This window comes from Camelina sativa, chromosome 7 (assembly GCF_030686135.1).
Source record: "Camelina sativa cultivar CO46 ecotype springtype chromosome 7, ASM3068613v1".
Lineage (NCBI taxonomy): Eukaryota > Viridiplantae > Streptophyta > Magnoliopsida > Brassicales > Brassicaceae > Camelina > Camelina sativa.
This window is the reverse complement of record NC_141886.1, coordinates 19,217,750-19,231,854: the sequence shown is the minus strand read 5'-3', so window position 1 is coordinate 19,231,854 and position 14,105 is coordinate 19,217,750. Positions and strand designations below refer to the sequence as shown.

At 33.4% G+C, this 14,105-nt stretch overlaps 1 protein-coding gene and 3 pseudogenes across 3 annotated transcripts; 3 read left to right on the top strand and 1 right to left on the bottom strand.

Moving 5' to 3' along the window:
- The first annotated feature begins 340 nt into the window (after positions 1 to 340).
- On the top strand, positions 341 to 1,414 carry LOC147941451 (protein SUPPRESSOR OF NPR1-1 CONSTITUTIVE 4 pseudogene; annotated as a pseudogene).
- Positions 1,415 to 5,441: 4,027 nt separating this feature from the next.
- Positions 5,442 to 9,101, top strand: LOC104704682 (glycerophosphodiester phosphodiesterase GDPDL1-like; annotated as a pseudogene). The gene is made up of 7 exons (XR_015562113.1): positions 5,442 to 5,719; positions 5,912 to 6,205; positions 6,302 to 6,926; positions 7,028 to 7,387; positions 7,791 to 7,935; positions 8,040 to 8,524; positions 8,601 to 9,101. The product of XR_015562113.1 is annotated as a glycerophosphodiester phosphodiesterase GDPDL1-like (transcript).
- A 241-nt stretch (positions 9,102 to 9,342) lies between these two features.
- On the top strand, positions 9,343 to 10,317 carry LOC147941450 (protein SUPPRESSOR OF NPR1-1 CONSTITUTIVE 4 pseudogene; annotated as a pseudogene). The gene has a single exon (XR_015562111.1). The product of XR_015562111.1 is annotated as a protein SUPPRESSOR OF NPR1-1 CONSTITUTIVE 4 pseudogene (transcript).
- Positions 10,318 to 12,599: 2,282 nt separating this feature from the next.
- LOC147941449 (uncharacterized) lies at positions 12,600 to 13,214 on the bottom strand. Its single transcript, XM_087458516.1, has one exon. The coding sequence runs from the start codon at positions 13,212 to 13,214 to the stop codon at positions 12,600 to 12,602; it is 615 nt and encodes a 204-aa protein (XP_087314642.1).
- Positions 13,215 to 14,105: the final 891 nt, after the last annotated feature.

Here is a 14,105-nt window from a genome sequence, read left to right as displayed (position 1 = left end):
GGCCTAATGATCTCAACAGCATCTTTCTCAGAGTAAAACTTCCCAGCATAGGACAAAGCTTCTCATGATGCATAATTTTTTTTTTCTTTTTTTTGTAAAATATTTCAAAATCACACAAAGTTTAGTAATAAAATCTAATAGAATCTCATAAAATTACATCTCATTTTTTTTAAAGAAAAATATAAAATATCTAAAACACAATCAAATCTCCTAAACATTTCCTAAATCTTTCAAAATTCTAAAATATTAAAATCTTACCAAATCCTCTAAAATATAACTTTAATACCCCTCTTAATTTCAAAATCAATAAAGAAGTTACTAACTCATACGTTATTTTCGGTTCGCAGTTTCGGGTTCAGTAGCAGGGGTTCTTTTGTTTATGGTGGTAATAACATTGTTTCTCCGTTTTCTTCGGGTGAGAGAAATAAGATTGAGACACCGGAACCTGAAGGCTATTATCCCGCTTGAACACTATAGTTACACACAAGTGAAGAGAATCACAAAGTCGTTTGCAGAAGTGGTTGGGACAGGCGGATTTGGGATTGTTTATCGAGGAACACTTGGTGACGGTCGTATGGTTGCAGTGAAAGTCTTGAAAGATTCAAAGGGTAATGGTGAAGACTTCATCAATGAAGTTGCGAGCATGAGCAGAATTTCTCATGTCAACATTGTCTCCTTGCTTGGTTTCTGCTCTGAAGGTTCTAAAAGAGCAATTATTTATAAATTTTTGGAAAATGGGTCACTTGATAAATTCATTTCAGGCAAGAGCTTAGTGAGTTTGGACTGGCCGGCGCTATATAATATTGCGCTAGGAGTTGTTCGTGGTCTAGAGTACTTGCACCATGGATGCAAGACAAGGATTGTACATTTTGACATTAAACCACAAAATGTACTCTTAGATGACAATCTCTGCCCCAAAGTTTCGGATTTCGGCCTAGCTAAGCTGTGTGAGAAAAAAGGGAGCATCTTGTCAATAGTGGACACAAGAGGTACCATAGGATACATTACACCGGAGATGATCTCCAGAGTTTATGGGAATGTGTCGCACAAGTCAGATGTCTATAGCTATGGAATGTTGGTTCTTGATATGATCGGTGCAAGGAACAAAGAAAAAGCTAATCAGTCCTCTACTTCTAGCACAAGTACTATGTACTTTCCTGAATGGATCTATAAGGATCTTGAGAAGGGAGACGATGGAAGGCTTCATGGGAATGGGTTCGCCTGTAAAGAAGAAGACATAGCAAAGAAGATGACATTGGTGAGTCTATGGTGTATTCAGCCTTCCCCAGCAGATCCTCCACCGATAAACAAAGTTGTAGAGATGATAGAAGGAAACTTGGATGCTCTTGAAGTCCCTCCTAGGCCTGTTTTTCAAGTTCCGACAGTGGCTGTACAAGAATCTTCAACATTTTAAGAGGATATTTCTGGTTACACAGAAAGATGATCCAAGAAGCCTCCTAATTGGAACATAGGAATATCTCAAAGCGGAAAAAAAAGCCATATATTATCTACATTCTGAATTTAACCAAAGGGCTTTTATGTTGAACTATATATATTTCCTTTGTTAACCTGGTGAATATAGATTTCTATTGCGAAAAACATTTGAGGGGAATACATGAAAACATAACCAACAGTTTAGGTTTCATCAACAAATTGTCCAAGCTGTTTGAATAAACTACTACTTTATCCTTATTCTTGTTTGCAAAAACCTATTGTCGACGTCACATTTATTAACAAAACTAATCATGGAATTATAGCAACGTAAGCATCAACAAAAACATTCATTCGAGTATTCACTTAGTCTTTATTGCGAAATCTTAGTTCTAATTAACTGTTGTCCAAAAACTCCATCTATATAAAAACTTGATTTAGTTTGAAGAGAAATTAAGACCGTTCGATATATAAGTGAACGTTTCCAACCTAAGACCGGTAGGTGGTAGCCATAGGATCAAGTCTCCTATACCTTATTGACCTTATTGACCTTAGATGCTGATAACATTATTGACCTTTCAAGTCTCCTAAACCTTCTTTGATCACCTTTAAAAGATGAAGATATATAGATTTAGATTATAGCATATGTTAGAGTTAGGTGTTTGGTTTGGTTCGTGTTTTTTGGAGTTTTTGAGTTTAGGCTCATAGACCCTGATTTGATCATGTACTTGTGTGTTCGAGATAATGTTTTGGAGAACAAAAGAGGAAAACCCAATTAATCAATCTCCCTTCATCTCAATACCGTTTTTTTTTTTTTTCTCACAACCTTCATCTCAATACCGTTTTTCTAGCTAGGGTCAAGGTCAACTAATAAAACGTGACAAATAAGATAAATGGCCATGGACCAATGAAGATCTTTTCCATGGTTTGTACCTTATCTTTTTGAGAAAATTCTAGGTAGGCAAATAGACGTTTAGGTGATAACAAAAAAAATATATACAAAAATAAAAGGGCAAAGATGATTAGCATAGTTAATCTAGCAAATTAATGACCAATACTATTCAAATGTTCTTTTTCGCCACTTTCTAAATCCCGTCAAAAGCAAAAAAAAACGAAAAGAAGATTATTTTGGAGTCAACTAAGAGCATGTGCAGTAGAAAGTTTTCACAAGAATTATTAACAATTTAGAAAAAATATAAATAACAAAAAAATGGAAAGAAGAAATGAGAATCGGTTCTTATTTGCCTATTGAAAAACTCACTAAGTACATGTTAATATGTGAATGGTTTAAAGTTTAATTTTTTATTTTAAATTAAAATAATGAGATATTTAGTCACGTGTCATACATCCCCTATATAGTAAAACAGAAGTACACAAGATTATTTTGTAAACTATATAATTTTAATAAGTTGGTTATAAATAGGTTATAGATTAATTGATATATTAATTGGTTACAAGTTAAATTGTGGATACAACCTTAATTGTTTCCCAAAATTTTAAAGGGGATATTACAAATTGATAGATTAATTTGTTTCCAAAAACCTTAAAGAGAATATTCCAAATTTATTTTCTACAGATTTTATTACTAGACCACATTGTTAACAAACTTATTAAATATAATAAAAATATACTATGAAGCATACAAAATGAATAATTTTTTTGCAATTTATCACACTTAATCGTGATTTCCAAGATCTTATTCTCTAATTGAAAATAAAATCTTAATGCGAATCTTCCAAACTTTTAATATAAATCATGCAAATCTCCTTTTACCAGAATACATTACTCATATTCATATCAAAAACACAAAAAAAAAAATTGATAATGGTTTCTCAGTTTACCTAAACCGTCTGAAACCCTACAAAAATTCATGGTGTATTTAAGCTAAGATATTGCATACTTGGACACATTATTCCAAGGATGTTGGTATGTCATTCGAGATGATTTTGTCGGATCAAGATGTACGTGCTAAATAGGCTATGATTTTAGCATATGATTTTATTGCATAATATTTTATCTAAAAAATTATTAAAAACAATCATATAAATTATATTAAAAGAAATCATATAAAAAGAATTTCAACCAGTGCTCTAGCACGGGTCATAATCTAGTTTTAGGTAATATTACCAGAACCATACAAAACTTTTTATTACTATCATATTTCAGATCTATTTTCCATACTTAGCATATCCTTGTTGCACGTTACAGAAAAAACGTAATTACAAAGAATATGATTGCCACGTCAGAAAAATCGCGTCGCCACGTCACAAATCATTGACGTGTATTAAATAACTCAACCGTAAAGCGCTACAGCGGTAATGACGGCTGAGTTACGGTATGTTGCGGCTGATTAATGGAAAATGACTTAGTTATGAGCGGACGGCTAACTTACAAGCATAACTCAGTCTGTAGTTACGGCTGACTTAATGAAATCTGTCTGAGTGAAAATGGTTCAGTTACGAGCTTAACTAAGCCATACGTACGGCTGAGTTTTTACCTGATGGTTGAGTTGTCAAAAAATTTGGCTAAGCTAATACTTCGACACGGCTGAATTAACTTTCTCCGATTGGCTGAGTTATTAACAACGACTTACTTATGAGATGTCATTGCGGTTGAGTTATGGTTAAATACTATAACTCAGCCGTCATGAGCTGACTTATTGGAAAACTCGGCCATTTTACGGCTGACTTAGTAGCAAAAGATTAATTACTAGAATATTATTCAGTAACAGCCGACTGATGAAGTGTTACGGCTGAGTTACAGATTTTCAGTTGAATTATGACATTAAGCGGCCGAGTTTGGCAGCCGTTTTTTTGTTTTTTAATTATTGTAATAGTATTTATGTTGCGATTGAGTTATAGTTTTGTTTGATGGCTGATTTAATTAGGCTGATTTACATGTTCGTTTGGTGGCTGACTTGCCACTTCGGACGCATCATTCCATGTCATCATCTTCTAAGGAAATACAAAACATCTTTTTTCGACTCTTGTTCTTCACATCAACACAGATATATCCATAACTTCATTTTCCTCATTCTTTTTCATTTTCGTTCATAGATCCAGTTCCAATAATTGTTATTTCCAGTAATTGGGTAAAGAAACACAAATATATATTTAACACCGACGTTAGAGGGTATAGAATTGTGCAGATAGACGCGGAAAAAACGCACAACAAGCTTGCGAAGTTAGTTCTCGATGACTACAGATTGAGCGCATTGAGCCATCAGCTAAAACTGAGTTACATGTTCTCGAAAAAGGCTTGTGTTGGCTGAATTATTTATATAAAACCAAGTAGCAATATAACTCAGCCATCATATGAATCTACGAGACCTTTTGTTTTTCCTTAAGTATTATTACTCAGCCGTCAAGTAATAAAATTCAGCCGTTTACTTCCAGTTTATTTCTTGTTTTTAAGTCAGCCACGAAGCATTATAACTCAGTTGTCATATGAATTTACGAGACATTTCGTTTTCTCATAAGTATTATAACTCAACCGTAAAGTAATATAAATCATTCGTGTACTTTCAGTTTATTTCTTGTTACGAGACTTTTCGTTGAGTATTATAACTCAGTCGTCAAGTACTAAAATTTAGTTGTTTACTTTCAGTTTATTTATTTTTGTTATAAGTCAGCCACGAAATATTATAACTCAGCCATCGTATGACGTGAAATAGTTTGCTGATGTATTTTTTTTAATATTTTCGAAATTAAAAATGAAAATTTAACTGAGAATCATAATTGTATGTACACCCAAAACATTAATTATATGAGTAATTTTTAGAAAAAGTATAATATACTATCAATATAATTTTTTTTTATAATATCTGATTAATTTTTTTTCTAAATTAATTAATAAAATTAAATTATAATTATTAAAATATTATATTCGAGAGAGTCTCTGTCCACGAGCCATTTGATTTTTAAAAGAGCTCTGATTCCTCCACTATAAGTAAACTAATAAAGCCATTTTATCAATGCTCTTGTGTCTAGAGTCTACCAGTATTTATTTGTTCATTATGAGTCAACTAATGAGGCCAATTGATTAAGAGGTGCTCTTGGGTCTCGGTCTCTCTGTATTACCCCATTAGGAGTTCAATGTTTATGCATTAAAAAAAAAAAAGTTTTAAACGCTATTATTATGTGGTGTAGTTCTGGTACCCGGCTAGGTTATCCAAATATGCTACTGTTACGATTTTCCACGCTTTTGTTATGTGGTGTAGTTGTGATTCAGCTGTTCGCTCCTCAAATCGATGCTCAAAGATCAAGAAGTCGATGGCAGACACTCAGTGGTGAGAATTGCTCTCACTTTTCTCTCTTTCTTTTCCGCATGGTTTTCAATAAATTATGTTGAAACAAGAGAACTTAAGTTAGTTCCTTAATAACCAAGTCCAATAACTACTTTGATTGTGGTAGCATATATACTTTTTTCGTACTAAACTAACTTTTCGGATCACTTCTTATTTCTTTATTAATTACACTAGGTGATACTCTACTTGTGATTGCTCGTGGTGGGTTTTCTGGATTGTTACCAGATTCGAGTCTTGATGCTTACAATCTTGCAATTCAGACAAGTGTAGCCGATGTTATTTTATGGTGTGATGTTCAGCTAACCAAAGATGGAGTTGGGATTTGCTTCCCTGATTTAAATTTGTTCAATGCTTCAAATATTCAAGAAGTTTACCCAAATGGTCAAAAATCTTACTCGGTTTATGGAGTCACTACTCAGGGTTGGTTCACCATTGATTCCACCTTGAGAAATCTCCAAAATGTAACCTGCAAGAGTTTATGACTCAGTTAGTGCTTTTGTAGAGTGTTACAAAAAAAAAGTTTGGTATTTCTTGTAATTTCTTACACGTTACTTTTCACCACAGTGATACGAGGAATATTATCGTGATCAGATAAATTCGATGGTAATGGATATCTGTTTTCCACGATTCAAAGTGTAACTGAGCAGATTACGCCACAAGGAGGTTTTTGGTTAAATGTTCAGCACGATGCATTCTACGAGCAACACAATTTAAGCATGAGCAGTTTTCTAGTATCAGTTTCAAGAACTGTTTCCATTGACTTCATCTCTTCTCCTCAAGTGAATTTCTTTAGAAAATTACTGGTCGTTTCAAGCGTAATAGACCGAGTTTTGTGTTTCAGTTTCTTGGGAAAGAAGATTTTGAGCCGACAACAAACCGAACCTACGGTTCTATCTTAAGTAACCTAGCTTTTGTCAAGACGTTTGCTTCAAAGATTCTTGTTCCCAAGTCTTACATATTTCCACTCGATGACAAGCTGTACTTGCTTCCTCCTACATCATTAGTTCAAGATGCTCACAAAGCTGGATGAGAAGTATATGTGTCAGGTTTCGCAAATGATAATGATCTCACTTATAACTATAGTTACGTTACGATCCAGTGTCGGAGTATCTATCTTTTGTGGATAATGGCGATTTCTCTGTCGATGGGATGCTCACTGATTTTCCCTTAACCGCATCTGAATCCATTGGTAAGCAAACTCTCTTCTACATATAAAATTGTGTCTTTAAGACGTGCATTACTGGAACTAGTCAAAATCAAACATTTTTTGTTTATTCATGTTTTCCACAGACTGCTTCTCCTACATTGGCCGAAACCCTACAAAACCTCTCATCAACCAGGGGACTGATCCGGTTCATGCCTCAGTGGATTTTCTTGTTATATCAGAAGATGGTGCAAGTGGGGACTATCCTAGATGTACAAACTTAGCATATGAGAAGGCAATCAAAGATGGTGCTGATGTTATTGATTGCTCTGTCCAAATGTCCAGCGACGGTATACCCTTTTTCTTAAGTTCAATAGATCTCAAGGACAGCACAATGGTCTCCCAAAGTCCTTTTAGCAACCGTTTAACACCTATTCCTGAGATTAACTCAGTTCTTGGAATATACACTTTTAGTCTCACATGGCCTGAGATCCAGAGCTTCACTAGTAAGTTTCTCCTTTAAATATTGCACTTGTGTCAGATAGATGCTAGTCTGTTCTGCTCACTCTATGTATAGTAAGAGAGCTTATGTTTCTTACTTAACTTAAAAAGGTTACTATTAGAATTGTCCCACATCGAGACTTGGCAATATTTGGGACTAATATTAATAGTACATGGATCCCTCCACTCATTGTGAATTGGTTTTGGGTTGGATATCCATGTTTACTAATATGGTATCACAGTCAATAGTACATGGATCCCTCCACTCATTGTCAATTGGTTGTTGGGTTGGATATCCATGTTTACTAATTGTTACATATTATGCAAATATTGTATCTGTTTTTTTAACAATTTCACATTCTTCTAGATTGAGAGTTACAATAACTATTCTCCCATGTTTTTGTGGAGCTGCTATTTCAAATCCTTACTTGAGTTCTTACAATATGTTTAGGAATCCGAATGAGAAAAATTCAGGGAAGCTTATTTCGCTTTCTGAGTTCCAAGAGTTAGCAAAAAATCCATTTCTCTCTCCGGTGATTTGATCAGAGTAGAGGTGGGTTCTCGTGTACCTCTTAGTCCTAAAATTTTATCAATCAGACCGTGATATCATCTTCTATATATTGGCCACATAACTATGTTTTTTTGTGTGTCCCTCAGAAAGCGGCATACTTGAGAGAGAAGGAAGGGCTCAACGTGGTAAAGCGGTTCTTGGTACCCTCACAGAAGCTGGTTACAGTGATGGAAATACAACAATTAAGGTCATGGTTCAGTCTACGAACAGCTCGGTTCTAGTTGACTTCAAAAGCTCGAGCAAGTACACAACTGTCTACAAAATCGAAGAGACCATTAGTGATATCCGTGACTCTGCCATCGAAGTCATAAAGAAATTTGCTAGCGCTGTTGTCATCAACGAAGCATCAGTCTTTCCTGACTCTGACTCGTTTCTCACTGGCAAACCAATGTTGTGGAGAGGTTGCAGAAGTATCAAATTCTTGTTTATGTGGAACTATTTCGGAATGAGTTCGTCTCTCAACCATTTGACTTTTTCACTGATGCCACTGTTGAGATAAACTCATATATCTCTGGTGTCGGTATCAATGGAACCATCACCGAGTTCCCGTACACAGCTGCAAGATACAAAAGTAAGTGATCCAAAATTTGCAAGATAAGAAAACAAAAGTACTAACACCAAAGCCTATATTTATTTATCCCCTGCAGAGAATCGTTGTCTGAGGAGACAAAATATTCCACCTTACATGTCCCCTTTTGAACCTGGTGGCGTCTTAAAACTTGTGAGTCGTTCTAGTTCCTTACCTCCAGCCCAAGCTCCAAGTCCAGTTTTCACAGATGGAGTACCATCAACTATTACACAACCTCAGAGTTTGTTCTTTACTTTGTTTTTTTCTTTTACTTGTTCAAGATGAGTTTGTTTTCGTTCTGACAAGAAAAATTCAACTTTTTAATGGTTTTACAGGGACTTCGGTCAAAGCAATTCGCATAGGTGAGTTTTCATGGCGAGAGAAATTTTCAAAATGTTTTCGTTTCCTCGGATTAAAAGAAGTTCTTAACTTAACATTTTTTTCTGTTACAACTAGTTACGGGTACAATAGCTGCAGTTGTTTTGTTCCTGGTATTATTAATATTGTTTCACTGTTATCTCCGGAAGAGGAAAACACGACCAAGACAACCGAACTTGAAAGCTCTTATTCCACTCAAACACTACACTTATGCGCAAGTGAAAAGAATTACAAAGTCATTTGCTGAAGTGGTTGGAACAGGCGGATTTGGAAAAGTTTATCGAGGAACACTTGGTGATGGCCGTTTGGTTGCGGTGAAGGTCTTGAAAGACTCGAAGGGTAATGGTGAAGACTTCATCAATGAAGTTACGAGCATTAGCAGAACTTCTCATCTCAACATTATTTCCTTGCTTGGTTTCTGCTCTGAAGGTTCTAAAAGAGCAATTATATGAGTTTTTGGAAAATGGGTCACTTGACAAGTTCATCATAGGCAAGTCCTCAGTTAATATGGATTGGACGACACTATATAGAATTGCGCTTGGAGTTGCTCATGGTCTAGAGTATTTGCACCATAGCTGCAAAACAAGGATTGTACATTTTGACATTAAACCACAAAATGTGCTCTTAGATGACAATTTTTGCCCCAAGGTTTCAGACTTTGGACTTGCTAAGCTATGTGAGAAGAAAGAGAGCATCTTATCGTTGCTGGATACAAGAGGTACCGTAGGGTACATTGCACCAGAGATGATCTCAAGAGTTTATGGGAATGTGTCGCACAAATCAGATGTCTATAGCTATGGAATGTTGGTTCTCGATATGATTGGTGCAAGGAACAAAGAAAAATTTAATCAAGTTTCAACTGCTTCTAACCCAAGTTCGATGTACTTTCCTGAATGGGTATATAAGGATCTTGAGTTGGGCAAGTCCAAAAGGCATATTGAGATTGGAATCACTAACGAAGAAGAAGATGTAGCAAAGAAGATGACATTGGTGGGTTTGTGGTGTATTCAGCCTTCCCCAACAGATCGTCCACCAATGAATAGAGTTGTAGAGATGATGGAAGGAAGTTTGGATGCTCTAGAAATCCCTCCTAGGCCTGTTTTTCAAATTCCCACACTGCCTCTACAAGAATCTTCAACTTTTTCAGAGGATATCTCTGTTTACAGAGAAGGATGATCCAAGAAGTCTCCATGGAACCTATAAAGCATGAAAATATCTAAAAATGTCATATATTATCCGTACTATGCTAAATTAGTTATCCTTACTATATATGTTTAGTTTTTTTTTTTTAACACTGATCCGATTGATATTGTAAAATGTAAGTCAAAACACCAGACAAAAATTCAAACGCAAGACCAAACAAATCTATATAATAATAACAAACCGAATAAATGTGACCAACAATTGTGTTTTTTCAATCGTACCTTTTGGATATTTTCTGAAAAGTTATGATGTATCATTAAAACAATTATTTATGAAAAGTTACAACTGTTTACTGTAAAGTTGTGTTGATTGCAACATTCGTATCTTTTGAAATCTATATATATTTGTCTGTTTGAACTGCTTTCATTTTTTTTGCCATGACACAAAATCAACTAAAAATTCAATTTCAACGGTTATACATTTTTCTAAATTATTTTCTAGCATTCATTCTTTTAACAAAAGATTTTTAGAATGATGAATCTAATTTAATATTTTAGTTAATTTTAAATATAAAAGTTTAATGAACATACCTAGAGTGTTTTTCCAAGAGTTAGATGGATTACATAGTGAGTTTTTGGATTTGACTTTTCAATATGGTAATAAAGATGCTTTCATATATAAAAATTTAATGAAAATACCTATATATAATAGCAATCCGAATAAATACCACCAAAAGTTATGTTTTTTCAATCATACTTTTTGGATAATTTTCCAAAAAATCTGTAGAAAATTTAAATTGTGTGTTTTACAAAAAGTTGCAATTGTTCATTATAACGGTTTTTTGTAAAGTTGCAATTGTTCATTGTAACAATTTTTTGTAAAGTTACAACTGTTCATTGTAGAGTTGTGTCTATTTGAATATTCGTATCTTTTGAAATCTATATATATTTGTCTGTTTGAACTGTTTTCAATTTTTTTTTGCCATGACACCAAATAATATAAAATTTCAATCTCAGCGGTTTTTAAAGTTCTCTAAATTATTCTCTAGCATTCATTCTTTCAAAAGTGAAGAGATTAGAGTCTTTTTCTAAGAGTTAGATGGATTATATAATGAGCTTTTGGATTTAACTTTTGAATATGGTAATAAAGATGTATTTTATTTAAAATCAGTTTATATGAGTTTGTAGGTATAATCAAGTGCAGACACAACAGTTGCGATTTTTATTTGTTTTTTTTATTCAAACGGTGTATCTGTTCATTGTAGAGTTGTGTCTTTTCACTATATTTTATTTATATTTTTTCATCACAACTTTTCGTACTAATAGGTGTGTCTATTTAAATAGTCATGCTTTTTGAACTCTCTTTATATTTGTCTCTTCATCACTAACTAACGAGTTTGTTGAAACAAATTTTCCATTTTATGTTGAATTTAGATAATTCAATATATACTATAATATAGCTAAGATTTTAGAAATGATTATAGCAATATAGAAAAATACAACTTAATATTGAATTTACAGTTGTGTCTATTTATCTTAACTTTCCGTTTAAAAAATATAATAACAATTTGAATAAATGAGAACAACAGTTGCGACTTTTCGTAGTACCTTTTTGTAAAAATAAATCATTTTATTTGTTCTTTTTTTAAAACTCAAACAGTTGTATTTGTTCATTGTAGAGTTGTGTCTTTTCACTATATTTTATTCATATTTTTTCATCACATTTTTTCGTTCTAATAGGTGTGCCTATTTAAATAGTCATATCTGTTGAACTCTCTATATATTTGTTTCTTCATCAATAACTTACAAATCATTATTCGTTGAAACAAATTTTTCATTTTATGTTAAATCTAAATAATTTGAATATTAATATATAATATTTGATTTTATTCTATAATCTAACTAAAATTTTAGAAATGATTATAGCAATATAGAAATTTAATAAAACATAATATAGAATTTACAGTTGCGTCTATTAAACATAACTTTTCGTTAAAAACTATTTTAATATTTAAAATTTATTTTATTTTGTTCTTATGAGTTGTGTATTTTAATTTTAATTTTTTGTTGATACTGTTTCACTCATTATTAAATATATTTTTAATTATAGTTCTTTAGTAGAAAATTACATTACTCATTATAACCATTAGTTCAATATTCTCAGTAAGGATCACTTTTTCATAATGATTTTGTTTTTTAAAAATTTTAGCTCTTAACCATAATTCTTCATAAAAATATCTTATATTTATAATACTTTAAACAATATGTTTTGCAAAGTTGCGTCTATTTTACATAATATTTTTTTGTTATAAATTTTCATTTGGATGATTGTGTTTTTAGTAACAGTTTATGTATTCAAACTATTCTATTACATTCAAATAATTTCATAATGTATAATTTTAAATTTAATTTTTTTTTCTAAAATACTTCCCCCGCGACATCGCGGGGGGGGGGGGGGTCTAAGCCCTAGTAGATTGAATAAACGTAACCAAAATTAAGTGTTATGCTCTGCTCCATCCTCCGCCTCATCATTATCATGCTCCATTGTAACATCATCCTCAACTTCCTCTTCTTTCTTCCTCAATCCGATCATGCAGCCACGAAGGGCCACCCAAGGATAGATAAGAGGAGAACCTTCCATCTCTGGTGACGCTATGAGCAATATCCCTAGCCAATGAGATAGCTTTCGGCGAAGAGAGTTTAAACTGTATCACTCCCATTCCATGTATTACTCCAGCAATCTTGTTCACCTGAGACCGATATTTCGGCCAGCTCAAAGGGTCCTCTAAGACAAATAAAACAGCATGACAATCGAACCACACCTCACATGAATTAATCTGGAGAGTACACAGACTTTGCAGGCACCATAAGAGGCAACCTAGTTCCGCGGAGATCCTATTCACCCTTGGAGGAAAGGCATCCCAAGCATGAAACTTGGCATTCCCTGCATCATCCCGTAAAATCCAAGCTCCACCACAATAATACCTATCATTAATCCAAGCGCAGTGAATGTTGCACTTTAAAACTCCCAGTGCAGGTTTAATCCAACGTTCTATTCTTACTGATCCTCGTTGTTCGACTCCATTGTTGTCTTGCAAAGTCATGGTTCGTTGCCATAACCACACATCAGCATTCTCCAGCGCCCCAGATAACAACACATGAGGATCCTGCATCCTTCCTCACCATATTAATCCATTCCGTGCTTTCCAAATCTCCCAGAGAATCCAAGGAATAGCATTCCGATAGTCTACCGGTATGTCTCCTCTAGTCATTAACTGCAATAAGAAGTTATCATTGTCTGCAACCGACGTCGAGAAACCCAGTGTTGGTAGTGGTAGTAAAGCAGCCTCCCATACTCTGGTTGCGAGGGTACATCCAAAGAGCACATGAGCAAATTGCTCATTCCTGACATATATGTTTAGTTAGCGTTTGTTTTACTAGTTTAATTTAACTCGGCTCGAAAAAACAAAATTGAGCCAAGTTAATCTATTAACTATCTTTAGCTAGCTAATATATATATCCCAAGGCTAACTAATACAACAAATCTGTAATTGTGACCATTCACTGTAAACGTTTACAAAGTTTTTATAAGATTTTTATAAGATTTTCTACGATTTTAATAGGTTTTTTATAAGATTTTTTATAACGTATTAATAAAGTTTTTATAAAGTTTTTTATAAGTCTTTTTTATAAGGTTTTTATAAGGCTTCTACTTACAAAAGCTTTATAAATATCTCATAAATATTTTAAAATCGTTTAAAACTTTATAAAAACCTTATAAAAGCACAATAATTTTTTTGGTGGGAAAATATGTTAGAAATTGTTTGGCGGACAATTTTTTTACATTTTGTTGACTAATATATTTTTTAAGTAAAGGTAAAATGTTCATTAAAAATTAAATGATGACTGATACTAGGATTTTTGTATGTCCTAGTAGGTTCAATTAACCTTATGCAGTTGTAATACTTAAGTTGTCAATCCAGTTGGAAAACTTTACTAACAATTGAGATGGAGTCAAGAAATCACAAGTCAAGCCAATTCAAAGAGTGGGTTTATATCTAACA